The 13,988-nt window shown below is 43.8% G+C and overlaps 1 protein-coding gene across 2 annotated transcripts in view; it reads right to left on the bottom strand.

The window, feature by feature from the left end:
* TBC1D22B (TBC1 domain family member 22B) overlaps positions 1-13,988 on the bottom strand; it is a 74,741-nt gene that overhangs the window by 55,456 nt on the left and 5,297 nt on the right. For both annotated transcript variants that reach the window (XR_014810005.1, XM_003128372.5), the window contains exon 2: positions 3,228-3,284. Coding sequence is in view for 1 of the 2 variants with exons in the window: in XM_003128372.5 (XP_003128420.4) it covers positions 3,228-3,284 (57 nt within the window). In the remaining variant the exon portion in view is untranslated. The remainder of the gene's footprint in view (positions 1-3,227; positions 3,285-13,988) is intronic.

The following is a 13,988-nucleotide window of genomic DNA, read 5'->3' as shown; positions in this document are numbered from 1 at the left end:
TGTCAGGGCACTAGCTAGTATCTCTATAATTCTCTCGCCTTTCACTCAGGTTACAATTTAGCTGGTACAGGTTTTAGCATCTCATTTTCACCCTACCGCATTCAAAGGCAGAAGATGTTCATGGAGGTAAAAAGCAGCTTCTTTCACAAAATGATCTCTCTGATGAAAAAAAGAAAATCTTTCCAAACATCCTCCCTCGGAAGACTTTCTTTTTACCTCTCATTGGCCAGAACCAGTGAGATGAGCCCACCTGAGACTGCCACTGGGATTACCAAGGAATTATTATAAAAGGCTTAAACTAACCCAGATACCCGTTCTAAGTACATTGTCACCTGCTCAAAAGCTGAATAAAGCTATGATCCTTGAGCAAGGAAGAAGCAGGGGCAGGGAAGACTTATAGGCAGGTCATTAACAGTGCCTGTTACACTGGCCATCGGACCAGACAGTCCACCATTAGTAAAACCAGAAGATAGAATTCATTATACTTAATGGAAATATCACAGAAAACATGTGCCCCTGAAGAAGATCTAATACAAGGGACAAACCAAGAAACAGTAAAGGAAATCCCATTGTCTAAATAAATGCGGGGATTTCATTCCTTCATTCCATAATTTTTTTTTTCTTTTTTAGGGCCATACCTGTAGCATATGAAGTTCCCAGGCTAGGGGCTGAATCAGAGCTGCAGCTGCCAGGCTATGCCACAGCCTGTGGCAATGCTGGATCCTTAACCCACTGAGTGAGACCAGGGGTTGAACCTGCACCCTCATGGATACGAGTTGGGTTCTTAACCTGCTGAGCCACAAGGGGAACTCCATTCCATAAATATTTACTCCATGCCTACTATGAGCCACCTGCTGGTCTAGGTACTAAGGGTATAGTGGCAAACAAAACAAAGTCCCTGCCCTCAAGAGTTTACACTCTAGCAGTTTCTAATATAAAAATCACACATTTTACAGTTCCCGTCGTGACGCAGTGGTTAATGAATCCGACTAGGAACCATGAGGTTGCGGGTTCGATCCCTGCCCTTGCTCAGTGGGTTAATGATCCGGCGTTGCCATGAGCTGTGGTGTAGGTCGCAGACGCAGCTCGGGTCCCGCGTTGCTGTGGCTCTGGCATAGGCTGGCAGCTACAGCTCCAATTCGACCCCTAGCCTGGGAACCTCCATATGCCACGAGTGCAGCCCAAGAAATGGCAAAAAGATAAAAAAAAAAAAAAAAAAATCACACATTTTACAGAAATGAACGGCAGTCAGACTTCTACAGTAGAGTTCAGAAGACTGTACTTTCTACCTGTTGGCCAAATTGCAAAAAGAATTAGAATTATACAAAGTTCCCCACACAGTTATTAAAAGAATATTAAAATATTGACAATGCATATTTGATATGGTATTTTCCAGGTATTCAAAATACTTTTCAAAAATTTTTTTATTTTTTTGCTTTTTAGGGCTTCACCTGCAGCATATGGAAGTTCCCAGGCTAGGGGTCAAATTGGAGCTGCACCTGCTGGCCTACACCACAGCTTACAGCAACACCAGATCCTTAACTCACTGAGTGAAGCCGGGGATCTGATCCGCATCCTCATGGATACTAGTTGGGTTCGTTACCGCTGAGTCACAATGGGAACTCCCAAAATACTTTAATATAGGTGTTCCTGCTATGGTGAAATAGGTTAAAGATCTGACTGCAGTGGTTTGGGTCAATGTGGAGGTGCGGGTTCAATACCCAGCCTGGCGCAGTGGGTTAAGGATCCAGCATTACCACAGCTGTGGCAAAGGTTACAGCTAAAGCTCAGATTTGATCCCTGACCAGGGAACTTTCATAAGCCATGGGTGTAGCCAAAAAAACAAACAAACAAACAAAAAAAAAACCAACACCCTTTAATAAACACATTAGCTTTACTTCTCCACTGACTGTGAGGGAAGAGAGTGGATATTATTACACAAGCCCCAGAAAGATGAGAATCTAGGTCTCCTGTACCTCCCAAATCATTCAGCTTTCACTACAAGTGACAGCTTTCCTAAAAATAAGTCTCTAAGATTAAGCCTGCTCAAAGACAGAGGCTAAAGTTCTTAGAACATGTGAGAAGACGCATCTCCTCATTTAAATTTATCGTGGCTGAGTGAGGGCCTGTGTGACACAGGTGTGATAAAGCATTAAGTGGGGGTATAAATATATACCTTTACATCTTGGATTTAACTAGGGTCTCAGCTGTGTTTGAAAATAACTTATTAGAATTTTACTAGGAGTTCCCATCGTGGCTCTGCAGTTAACAAACCTGATGGTATCCATGAGGACGTGGGTTCCAACCCCGGCCTTGCTCAGTGGGTTAAGGATTGGCATTGCCATGAGCTGTGGCGTAGGTCACGCAGACATGGCTGGCATCTCGTGTTGCTGTGCCTGTGGCTGGCAGCTAAAGCTCCAATTCGACCCCTAGCCTAGAAACCTCCATATGCTGTGAGTGCAGCCCTAGAAAGCAAAAAATAAAAAAGAATTTTACTAGAAGAAATAGCCTCCAGGGAGCTTTTAACTCCATGGTCTGGCTGGGTTTCCTTGAGGGTGTCAAAGAGAAAGAGGACCTGAAGAATGCCCGCCCCACAGTTACACTCTACTTGCCATAGTTCTCAGTAAGTGAGGCAGAGGGTAAACCTATCTATATTAAGAAGCAATGGGCCCCAGAAACCAGATCTCCTATTAGAAGAAGGCCATCAATCACCCATTTTCAGGACAATATTTAATCAGCAAAGACCTTTTCACAAAGCAGAGAATCCAACACCAAACCCTTCTAAAGTGCATGTCTCACCTTGGAAGTATCAGCTTCCAAAGTAGGAAAAAAAAAATCTCTGATGTAAGTTAACTTTCCACTTAGTAGTGAGCTGTTTAGAGGTAGAAAAAGATTGCTCATCTTCTGATCCAAAATAGAGCAGGAACGAGTTCCCACTGGGGCACAGAGGGTTAAAGACCCATCTGCAGTGGCTCCAGCTGCTGCAAATGCATGAGTTTGATCCCTGGCCAGGTGCAGTGGGTGCTACCGCAGCTGTGGCTCATATTCAATCCCTGGCCCTGGCCTGGGAACTTCCATATGCCACGAATACAGCATTAAAAAAAAAAAAAAAAGCAGAGGAGAAGCTAAAAAAGGTCAAAGTGAAAACTGTCATTTCAACAAAGTGGGAGAGGGTTCAAGGGTTTTAGAAGAAATACATGTATGAAAGGAAAAAGATCTCGACTTACTTCTTGGTGAGCCGAGGGTCCAGAGGAGGGTGTTGTGCTCCGTATACAGGCTGGATGCTAAGAGCAAGGAAAAAGGAAGAAGTAAGTTGTTGAGAAAGTAAATATGTTGGGTGAGTATCATTTGCATTACAAAACTGGAAGGGACTTTGAAAAACAGGTTACCTCCGAGAACAACTATATTCGAGCCAAAGGAAAGGAACCTACTCTTTTAAAATCAAGTCTTTGAGAACATTCATCTTCCCAGGTGAGGTTTCAGTGCTCTACGTCACTGCCTGTTGGGAAGCTCTATCTGTAAAGAAGGAAGCCTGGAAAGGCTTCTTGAGGGCTGGAGAGAGCAGAGTTCAAATGCCAACTCTAGCCTCCACTACCCCTGTAACTTACACTACCCGACCACTCTAAATCTGTTTTCTCATCTATAAAATGGGGATATCATCTACCCCAAAAGATCACTTGGGCTAAAAGAGAAGCAACACCACAAATCAAGGGAAGAATGACCCAAGGGACTTCACACACTTCAAAGAACAGTCTGGCCATATCTAGGAAAAACAAAACATGCATACCCTACAACCCAGTCTTCTCACTGCCAAATTACTCCTCTTTAGAGAAATGTCTACATATGTGTACCAGGAGACACATATAAAACTACTCAAAGCATTATGATTCCTTTCAGCCCCAAACTAGAAATAACCCAAATTTCCATCAACAGAGAAATAAAATGTCATTTACTCATACAATAGAATACTTTATAGTAACTTAAATATATGAAGGCAGCAAGTTACATGAATGAATCTATAAATGTCATGTTAAGCCAAAAAACAATCAAAGAATAAAAGAGTAAATACTGTATAATTCTATTTTTATATATAGGGAAAAAATGGCAAAAATGATTTCTATTGTTTAGGAATGCAATGCCCCATATTAGTAACAATATTTAAAAAAAAGCAAGGAGCGATTAACATAATAGGATGTGGTTATCTCTATAAGGAAGGAAGGCGGTGTGATAGAGAACAGACACAGGTGGCTTCTGGGGTGTTTGCTTTGTGATTACTTATCAAGTTGTACCACACAATTGCTTTATGTACTTTTTTTTTTCTGTACTACTTCACAATTAGGAGTTCCCTGGTGGAGTTCTGCTGTGGTACAGTGGGTTAATAATCCAGCTTGTCTCTGTGGAGGCACCAGTTTGATCCCTAGCCTGGCCTGGTGTAGTGGGTTAAAGATCTTATATTGCCATAGCTGTGGCACAGATTGCAGCTCTGGCTTGGATTCAATCCCTGGCCTAGGAACTTCCATATCCTATGGGGGTGGCCAAAAGCAGGGGAGGGGGAGAAGAAGAAGTTCCCTGGGGGCTCCATGGGTTAAGGATCTGGCATTGTTTGGCAAGCATTGGCCTGAGAAATTCCTCATGCAGCAGGTGTGGCCCCCCACCAAAAAAAAGTTCACAATTAAAAAGAAAGAGGGGGAGTTCCCTCGTAGTGCAGCAGAACGAATCTGACTAGTACCCATGAGGATGCAGGTTCAATCCCTAGCCTTGCTCAGTGGTGCAGGGGGCAGACTCAGCTCAGATCTGACATGGCTGAGGTTGTGGCATAGGCCAGCATCTACAGCCCCGATTCCACCCTTAACCTGAGAACTTCCATATGCTGTGGGTGCCCTAAAAAAAGCAAAAACAAAAACAAACCATATCCACATATTTATATCGGATCAGGACTATGTACTCATACAGTATCTCTAAAAGAACACACACGACACCGGCAGCAGTGATTAGGAAGAACGGCCCCGTGGCAGAAACTTAGTTTTCAGTGCAAACCTTTTTGTACCTTTCCGAATTAGTATTGTGTACATGATCACCTTTATAAGAAATTACACAATCTTAAGAGAGTTGGGAGGTTTAAACAGAACAATGTGTAAAAAGCCCTTTAGCACAATTCATGCAGGTAGTAACACTAGCAGGTGGTGAGGTGAACACTGCCTGGCACAAACTCAGTGCCCATGAAATGCTGGTTTTCATCTTCCCTCCCATTTTTGTAATTTACTCTTTACCCAACATTTAGAAAATAAAACAAGTTTACCAAGTACCTTCTTTAACCTAACAGATGTGATCCTAAGATTGCTTTTAAATAAAAATGTAGCCAATTCAATCATTTTCACATTCATTTCTACTAAACCAATTCAATCATTTCACATTCATTTCTACTAAGATTCCAAATGGAATATTCTTATGTATGATCTTTAGTTACGGATAATGGTCCTGACTTTTGTAGCTTTAAGAATCTCTACTCCCTAAACTTCTCTGAAAGGCTAAGTAACTTGTAAACAAACATTACAGAAATACAAATACTACTTGAACATGTTTAGAGTTTCCCAGGCAGAGGAAAAGAAGAGAAAATAAGGCATTCTTATCGTTGCTCAGTGGTTAACGAACCCAACTAGGATCATGAGGATGTGGGTTTGACCCCTGGCCTCACTCAACGGGTTAAGGATCTGACGCTGCCGTGAGCTGTGGTGTAGGTCACAGACACGGCTCAGATCTGGTGTTGCTGTGGCTATGGTGTAGTAGGCTGGCAGCTGTAACTCCTATGCGACCTCTAGCCTGGGAACCTCCATATGCTGTGGGTGCGGGCCTAAAAAGCAAAAAAAAAAAAAAAAAAAAAAAAAAGAAGAAGAAGAGGAAAATAGGAGGAACAAAGAATATAGTAGAGAGCTCCCACTGTGGCACAGCAGAAATGAATCTGACTAGAGTCCATGAGGATGCAGGTTTGATCCCTGGCCTCAGTGGGCTTAGGATCTGGCGTTGCTGTAAGCTGTGGTGTAGGTCACAGATGTGGCTTAGATCTGGCATTGCTGTGGCTGTGGTATAGGCTGGCGACTACAGCTCCGATTCAACTCTTAGCCTGGGAACCTCCATGTGCTGCAGGTACGACCCTAAAAAGAAAAAAAAAAAAAGAAGAAGAAAATATAGGAAAGTTTGCCTTAGAGAAAGTTTAAACAAAGCAAAAAACACAAACTAGAAAATCCAAAGGGCCACTGATTTATATTTTAATGTTTGCAAATACTCTAAGATGAGTACACTTGAACTCTCCAAGTCCACAAGCTTCTACGTTAGTAAAATATAAAGATCAGAGAATTAACTCTGCAGGAAGATCTCAGTGGGCAAGCTGGGTTGGTTGGGTGACTAGGTAGAAAAATAAGAATGCTTAGATTCTCTCCATAAAGAGTACTACCTTATTTAAAAAAAAAAAAAAAAAAAAGAGAGAGAGAGACAGAGAGAGAGACAGAGAGAGAGAGAGAGAGAGTGTATTACCACCTGCCAGTAATCCATGCAGAAAAAAAAAATCCTGACTGTGCAGGTTTAAGGGCCAAAGCCATCAATAACCACCCAGGAAAAGGATCTTAACATTACGGCAGAATATTTTTTAAAGACGTCAGCCCAGGGGAGTCCCTGGTTAGAAGTCGGTGGTTAGAAGTTGGTGCTGGAGTTCCTGTCTTGACTCAGTAGTTAACGAATCCGACTAGGAACCATGAGGTTGCGGGTTTGATCCCTGCCCTTGCTCAGTGGGTTAACGATCCAGCATTGCTGTGAGCTGTGGTGTAGGTCGCAGTCGCGGCTCGGATCCTGCGTTGCTGTGGCTCTGGCGTAGGCTGGCGGCTACAGCTCCGATTCGACCCCTAGCCTGGGAACCTCCATATTATGCGGGAGTGGCCCAAGAAATGGCAAAAGTCAAAAAAAAAAAAAAAAAAAAAAGAAGTCGGTGCTTTCACCCCTGCAGCCTGGGTTCAATCCCCAATCTGGGAACTAAGAATCCACATCAGGCCAATGTATGCTGTGGTCAAAAAAACAAAAACAAAAAACCCAAAAAAAGTCAGCCCAATGTACTGGCACAGCCAGAAAGGCCAAAATAAATGATTGACTTTATCAGCAAAGGTTATCAGAGCCTAAACTGACCTAACATATTCTTCAACTAAACCACGAAGTATCTGTACTTGGAACACTTTGTATAATTTATCAGTTTATGGAATCTCAAAAAGGAGAGGCAAGGAGTTAGAAAAGGAAGAGAAACCCAGATGATCACAGAGACAAAATGAAAACAGACTGAAAGAGCCTGGTGACAAAGGTGCTCAATTTCCTGGTAATAATTCACTTATCAACCTGCACCATCATCTCCTCCCAAACCCAAACCCAACTCTAGAGCAGGCCAGTCTCCACTTCACCTTCCAAATGTACCTTAAATACTAAACTGGGCTCATCTCTCTTCTCCTTTTCAAAACCACATATATCCCTCCTGAAACGTTCCCTTCACATTCTCTCCAATGGGACTTTCTCTGAGCCTCGGCATTCACTAGCCCATGCCTTCTAATCAGGGCTTACATTGCATTTTAAAAATAAACTCTAGGGAGTTCTTGTCATGGCACAGCGGAAACAAATCTGACTAAGAACCATGAGGTTGTGGGTTTTATCCCTGGCCTCGCTCAGTAGGTTAAGGATCCAGCATTGCTGTGGCTGGCTGTGGCTCCAATTCGACCCCTAGCCTGGGAACCTCCATATGCCGAAGGTGCAGTCCTAAAAAAAGGCAAAAAAACAAAAACTCAAAAAAAATTAACCAAATTTAGACCATAATATAAGGTGTATTATGATAACACCAGGTAGATGCTCAACACCTACATTAGAAATAAGATATTATGGAGTTCCTGTTGCGGCTCAGCAGGTTAAGAATCCTACAGTGTCTGTGAGGATTCAGTTGAGTCCCTGGCCTTGCTCAGTGAGTTAAGGATCCCACGTTGCCTTGAGCTGTGGGGTAGGTTGTAGATACGGCTTGGATCAGGTGTTGCCATGGCTGCAGCTGCAGCTCTGATTCAACCCCTAGCCCAGGGAACTTCCATATGTATGCAGCCTTAAAAAAGAAAGGAAGAAAGGGAGGCAAGGAGGGAGCAAAAAGGAAGACATTATGGAATTGAAACCCTGGCACAACCCTCTCTCCCTTCCCAGGAAACCATTTTACTGAATCTGGCATTTTTCACGCTCATTTTTGTTTTTACATTTTCTAGGTATGTATCCCTAAACAATACATGGTATTGTTTTGCAAGCTTTAAAAACTTTATATAAATGGTATCACACTATATTTATGACTGACTTTGATGCTAAATCATAAATGCTACTTGGAGTATTATTTAATTCCATGGCTGGCTGACTGATCTCTCCAACACAAATTTAAAATACATCTGCTCTAAGCTATATGGGAAAAGAATCTGAAAAGGAATTATATGTTTAACTGATTTACTTTGCTATGCACCTGAAACTAACACAACTTTGTAAAGTCAATTATACTTCAGTAAAATTTATTTTAAAAATAAAAACAAAACACATTTGTTCTACCACAAGAGTAAAAGACATTTGCAGTTCCCATTGTGGTGCAGGGGAAACAATCCGACTAGGAACCATGGGGTTGCCGGTTCGATCTCTGGCCTTGCTCAGTGGGTTAAGGATCTGGTGTTGCCCTGAGCTGTGATGTAGGTTGCAGATGTGGCTCGGATCTGGCGTTGCTGTGGCTGTGGTGTAGGCTGGCGGCTACAGCTCCAATTAGACCCCTAGGCTGGGAACCTCCATATGCCATGGGTGTGGCCCTAAAAAGACAAAAGACAAAAAAAAAAAAAATAAGAGCAAAAGACATTTGATTCACATTTTCAAACATGAAGTACAAAGAAAAATATAGCAAACATCTATTAACCCATCAATCTGATTTAACAAATGTTAACACTTGTCACATTTTTATTTTGCAGCTGCACCCAAGGCATACGGAAGCTCCCAGGCCAGGGATCAAATCCAAGCCACAGCTGCAGCTATGTCAGATCCTCAACTCACTGTGCCAGGCTGGGGATCAAACCCCAACTGCTGCAGAGACAAGGCTAGATCCTGAACCTGCTAAGCCACAGCAGGAACTCTGTCATATTTCTTTCTCTCTCTCTCTTTTTTTTTTTTTTTAAAGAAAATAGAGCATTAGAGAGACTTCTGAAGTCCAACTGCAGTCCCTAGTCCTTGTTCCCCTTTCTATCCTGAAGAGGTAACCACTATCCTGAAGTGGGTATGAATCCTTTCCCATCTGTTTGCATACTTTTTTTTTTTTTTTTTGGTCTTTTTGTCTTTTTAGGGCCGCACCTTCAGCATATGGAGGTTCCCAGGCTAGGGGTCCAATCGAAGCTGTATCTGCCGGCCTACGCCACAGCCACAGCAACTCGGGATCTGAGCCGCGTCTGCCACCTACACCACAGCTCATGGCAACGCCGGATCCTTACTTAACCCAGAGTGAGGCCAGGGATTGAACCCGAAACCTTATGGTTCCTAGTCGGATTCGTTTCTGCTGAGCCACAACGGGAACTCCATGTTTGTATACTTTTACACATACGCATGTTATCCATAAACATACAATTTTCTTGTTTTAAAACTTTACATAAAAGACTACACACTGGGCATATCGGTCTACATCTTGCTTTTCTCACAATGAATTTTCACCCAGCTCTGCTTTTAAGTTTTCCTGATTACAAAAATAACATATGCTATGTGGAAAAACCAGAAAGACAATACTACACAGCATCCTCACCAGAGGAAGCTGCAGTGCCAGGCAGATTTTCAGCTTCTAGAGAGCAGTGGTGACACCATGTCTTTTTCTGTAGTCCCCATACCACGGAGGGGCAGAGCGTGACACACATCAGCAGGCACTTAACAATACTTAGTGAGTCAAGGCTAAAACTATACAAAACCCAGGCCTCTGTTGAAGCTGACTCCGGTCTAGCCGGACCTAAAAAAAAAAAGAGGCAATCACATTGCATCCCAGAGAAAAAAGAATGTCATGAGCTGAACTGTAACTAAGGGAAAATGAAGCAAAAGTCTCAGTCAACCTCTGTCATTCTCTTTAACAAACCAAACAATGTCTTGGCAGAGCTGGTTTATGTAAGTCGGAACAGTGCAAAACGCGTGGAAGGAAAAGTCAACAGGTGTTTGCTCAGCACTGAGAGAGGAGCTAAAGCAAACATGGTAACAGAGCTTTCCAATTTAAAGTCAAATACGCTGGCAATCAATGCAGGTTCACACACTAGGTGGAATGGAAGTCTCTCAGAACTGGGATCTACGACGCTGTTCCAGTGAAAATTTAGTATCTCCTAGTCACTGACTTTATCAGTACAGCATTTCCACTCTAAGAATAGAGTGTGACGTACCTGCCCAGACAGGCTGGGACTATCACACCAAGTCTACGATCAGATCATTAATGTTATTAAAAAAAAACAACAAATGACAGAGAAGGTTTCAGTTAAAAATCTATGCGCTCCTAAGTCATTCAAGTAATTAGACACTTTTTTCAACTTCACTGGATGTGAAAAGAGCTCCTTGGCTTTAACAATAAACACTGTTGCTTAAAAAGAGGGAGAAGCCCATCCAGAAGGACTGGAAATAAGATTGTGGGAAACGGGCCAGGCTTTGGCTCACATTTGTTTGCCTATTACAAATCTCATCCACATCCCTTTTTTTTTTTGGCTGCACCCAAAGCATGTGGAAGTTCTCTGGCCAGGGATCAAATCTGAGCTATAGCTGCAACCTACGCCACAGCTGCAGTAATGCAGGATCCTTAACCCAACCCACTGCGCCAGGCCAGGAATTAAACCCAAACCTCTACAGCAACCCTAGCTGCTGCAGTCAGGTCCTCAACCCACTGTGCTGCAGAGGGAACTCCTCATCCACATCTTTTTACTGAAAGTGTCCACACCCTTTGACTGGATGAGGTGCTTGGGCAGAGGGTGTCTTAATCTTAGCAGAGACTGAGGGAAGGGAAAGCAGTAGCCGAATATGAACCAGGAGCCAGGAAATCTGCAGTGTGATTTGGGGCACATCACGTTCCCTCTCTGGCTTCAGTTTCAATTTCCTCACCAGCAGTGCTCTTAGAGTCAAATACTAACAGGCTACAATTTTTTTTTTTTTTTTTTTTGTCTTTTTGCCATTTCTTGGGCCGCTCCCGCGGCATGTGGGAGGTTCCCAGGCTAGGGGTCGAATCGGAGCTGTAACCACCAGCCTATGCCAGGGCCACAGCAACTTGGGATCCGAGCCATGTCTGTGACCTACACCACAGCTCATGGCAACGCCGGATCATTAACCCACTGAGCAAAGCCAGGGACTGAACCAGCAACCTCATGGTTCCTAGTCAGATTCGTTAACCACTGCGCCACGACGAGAACTCCCCAGGCTACAATTTTTAACATTCCTGATGTTCAGCGGGGTCAGCAATTCACTTACTTTCAAGAGCACAAGCCCAGCTTTAGCACCCTTCCCATCTACTCTTACCTGTCAATCGTGCCTTTGTGAGTGACGGGCAACAGACTTAGCCACCATACAAGTCTGAGTTGGTTAAGTTTAAATGTTAACACTCACCTTCAGAACTGGTTAAGAGTCTCAGAGCTCACTTAACCCAAACCTCTCATTTCATAGATATGGAAATTGAGGAGTTCCCATCGTGGGTCAGTGGTTAACGAATCTGACTAGGAACCATGAAGTTGTGGTTTCGATTCCTGGGATCCCTCACTTAAGGATCCGGCGTGGTCGTGAGCTGTGGTGTAGGTTGCAGACACAGCTGGGATTCCGAGTTGCTGTGGCTCTGGCGTAGGCCAGCGGCTACAGCTCCAATTAGACCCCTAGCCTGGGAACCACCCCAGGCAAAAAGACAAAAAAAAACAAAAAAAAACCCAATTAAAAAAAAAAAACAGAAATTTAGCATGGAGAAACTAGTACTTTGTCCTGAAAATGTGGCCTTTTCTCTAAGGATATGACCACCTAGGCCAGAAACCTGAGTGACACCTCCTTGGCACCTCCTTCTCCCTTACTCCCCAAGTGATTTACCAAGTCCTATAGATATTCCCCAAATTGTCCTCTATTGTCATTGCCCTAGTCCAAGCCATCATGGCCTCTTTCTCTACTAATTGCAGTAGCCTTCAACTAACTAGCTGATCCCTGAACAATAGGGGTGGGCACTGACTCTATTCCCAGTTGAAAATCCAGGTATAACTTTATAGTCAGCCCTCCATATTTGTGGTCCTGCATCCAAGGAGTCAACCAATCAGAGACGGTGCAGTACCACAGCACAAATTCTGTGTAGAGGTGGACCCATGTAGTTCAAATCTGTGTCAACTGATACTCACTCTGATGGGGGAAAAGGGGATTGAGTGCTTGGAAATGTGTAGGTATACGTGGAAAGGGTATTTGCCTGGATTCTAGTACAACCCAGAATTCACCCACCCGAAACACCAACTGTGTCCCTAGCTGTTGAAAACATTGGTCTAAGCCATTTCCCTCAGGGCAACCAAAGTTATATATTTTTTTAATGGCCACACCTACAGCACATGGAAGTTCCCAGGCTAGGGGTTGAAGTGGAGCTGCAGCTGCTGGCCTGCACCACAGCCATAGCAACTCAGGATCCGAGCTACATCACAGCTCACGGCAATGCCAGATCCTTAAACCAATGAGAAAGGCCAGCAATCGAACCCGCAACCTCGTGGTTCCTAGTCAGATATGTTAACCACTGAGCCACGATGGGAACTCCCAAAGTAATATTTTTATACATGCAAATCTGATCATGTCACAGCCTCACCAACCTCCAAATGGCATCCCACTGCTCTTGGGATAAAGATCAGAACCAAGGAGCTCCCTTGGTAGCTCAGTGGGTTAAGGACTATGAAGTTGTCACTGCTGTGGTTCGGGTTCGATCCCTGGCCCAGGAATTTCTGTATGCCATGCGTGCAGTCAAAAAGAAGATCAGGCCTTAACTTGGCCTATCTTTCCAACAATGAAGGGCCTGGATAGTTTGGATTTTCCACTAATTACAAATGAGAGGTCTATGCAGGGGCAAGAAGAGAAGCTAGAAGGACCAATTAGGAAGGTACAGCAGTAGTCCCGGCAAGAGAGGACTCGGTTTGATCCTGGCAGTAGGGGTAGAAGTGGTAAGAAGAGCTCAGATTCAGGATGCATGGTGATGAGCCAACAGGACTTGCTGATGAACTGGATGCGGCCAGAAGAGAAAAAGAATCAGAAGTTCCCGTCGTGGCGCAGTGGTTAACCAATCCGACTAGGAACCATGAGGTTGCGGGTTCGGTCCCTGCCCTTGCTCAGTGGGTTAACAATCCGGCGTTGCCGTGAGCTGTGGTGTAGGTTGCAGACGCGGCTCAGATCCTGCGATGCTGTGGCTCTAGTGTAGGCCGGTGGTTACAGCTCTGATTAGACCCCTAGCCTGGGAACCTCCATATGCCGCGAGAGCGGCCCGAGAAATGGCAAAAAGACAAAAAAAAAAAAAAAAAAAAGAATCAAAGACGTCAGGATTTTTGGTCTGAGGAACTTAGTGAATGGTGGGACCAGTAAGTGAACTGGAAAGCATAGCTTTGCAGGAGGGAGCAGATGTAGAAATCAAGAGTTCTCCTTGGACATGGTAAGGGAGAGGTGCCTATCAAACAGCAAAGTGGAGATGCCTTAATTGCTCCTTATCCAGTGGCAAATGCTTCCAGCACCAGAAATCAGGCTTCTTTCAACGAAATTCAAGGCTCTTTTCTCAGTAGTTCTCCATACCCATTTCCAGATTAGCAGCAGCAGCACCCCTGGGAACTTCTCAGAAGCTTAACTTCTCAGGTCCCACCTCAGATCTATGTTAGAAACTCTGAAAGTGGAGACTGGCAATCTATGTTTTAATGAGCCTTCCAAGTGGCTCACTAAAGTTTGAGAACCATTGCTAA

This window comes from Sus scrofa, chromosome 7, assembly GCF_054392235.1.
Source record: "Sus scrofa isolate SSC_HxYL_T2T_F1_AM1 chromosome 7, Sscrofa_HxYL_maternal_Yorkshire_Landrace_v2.0, whole genome shotgun sequence".
NCBI lineage: Eukaryota > Metazoa > Chordata > Mammalia > Artiodactyla > Suidae > Sus > Sus scrofa.
The sequence above is the reverse complement of the archived record's forward strand: the minus strand, read 5'-3'. Positions and strand labels throughout refer to the sequence as shown.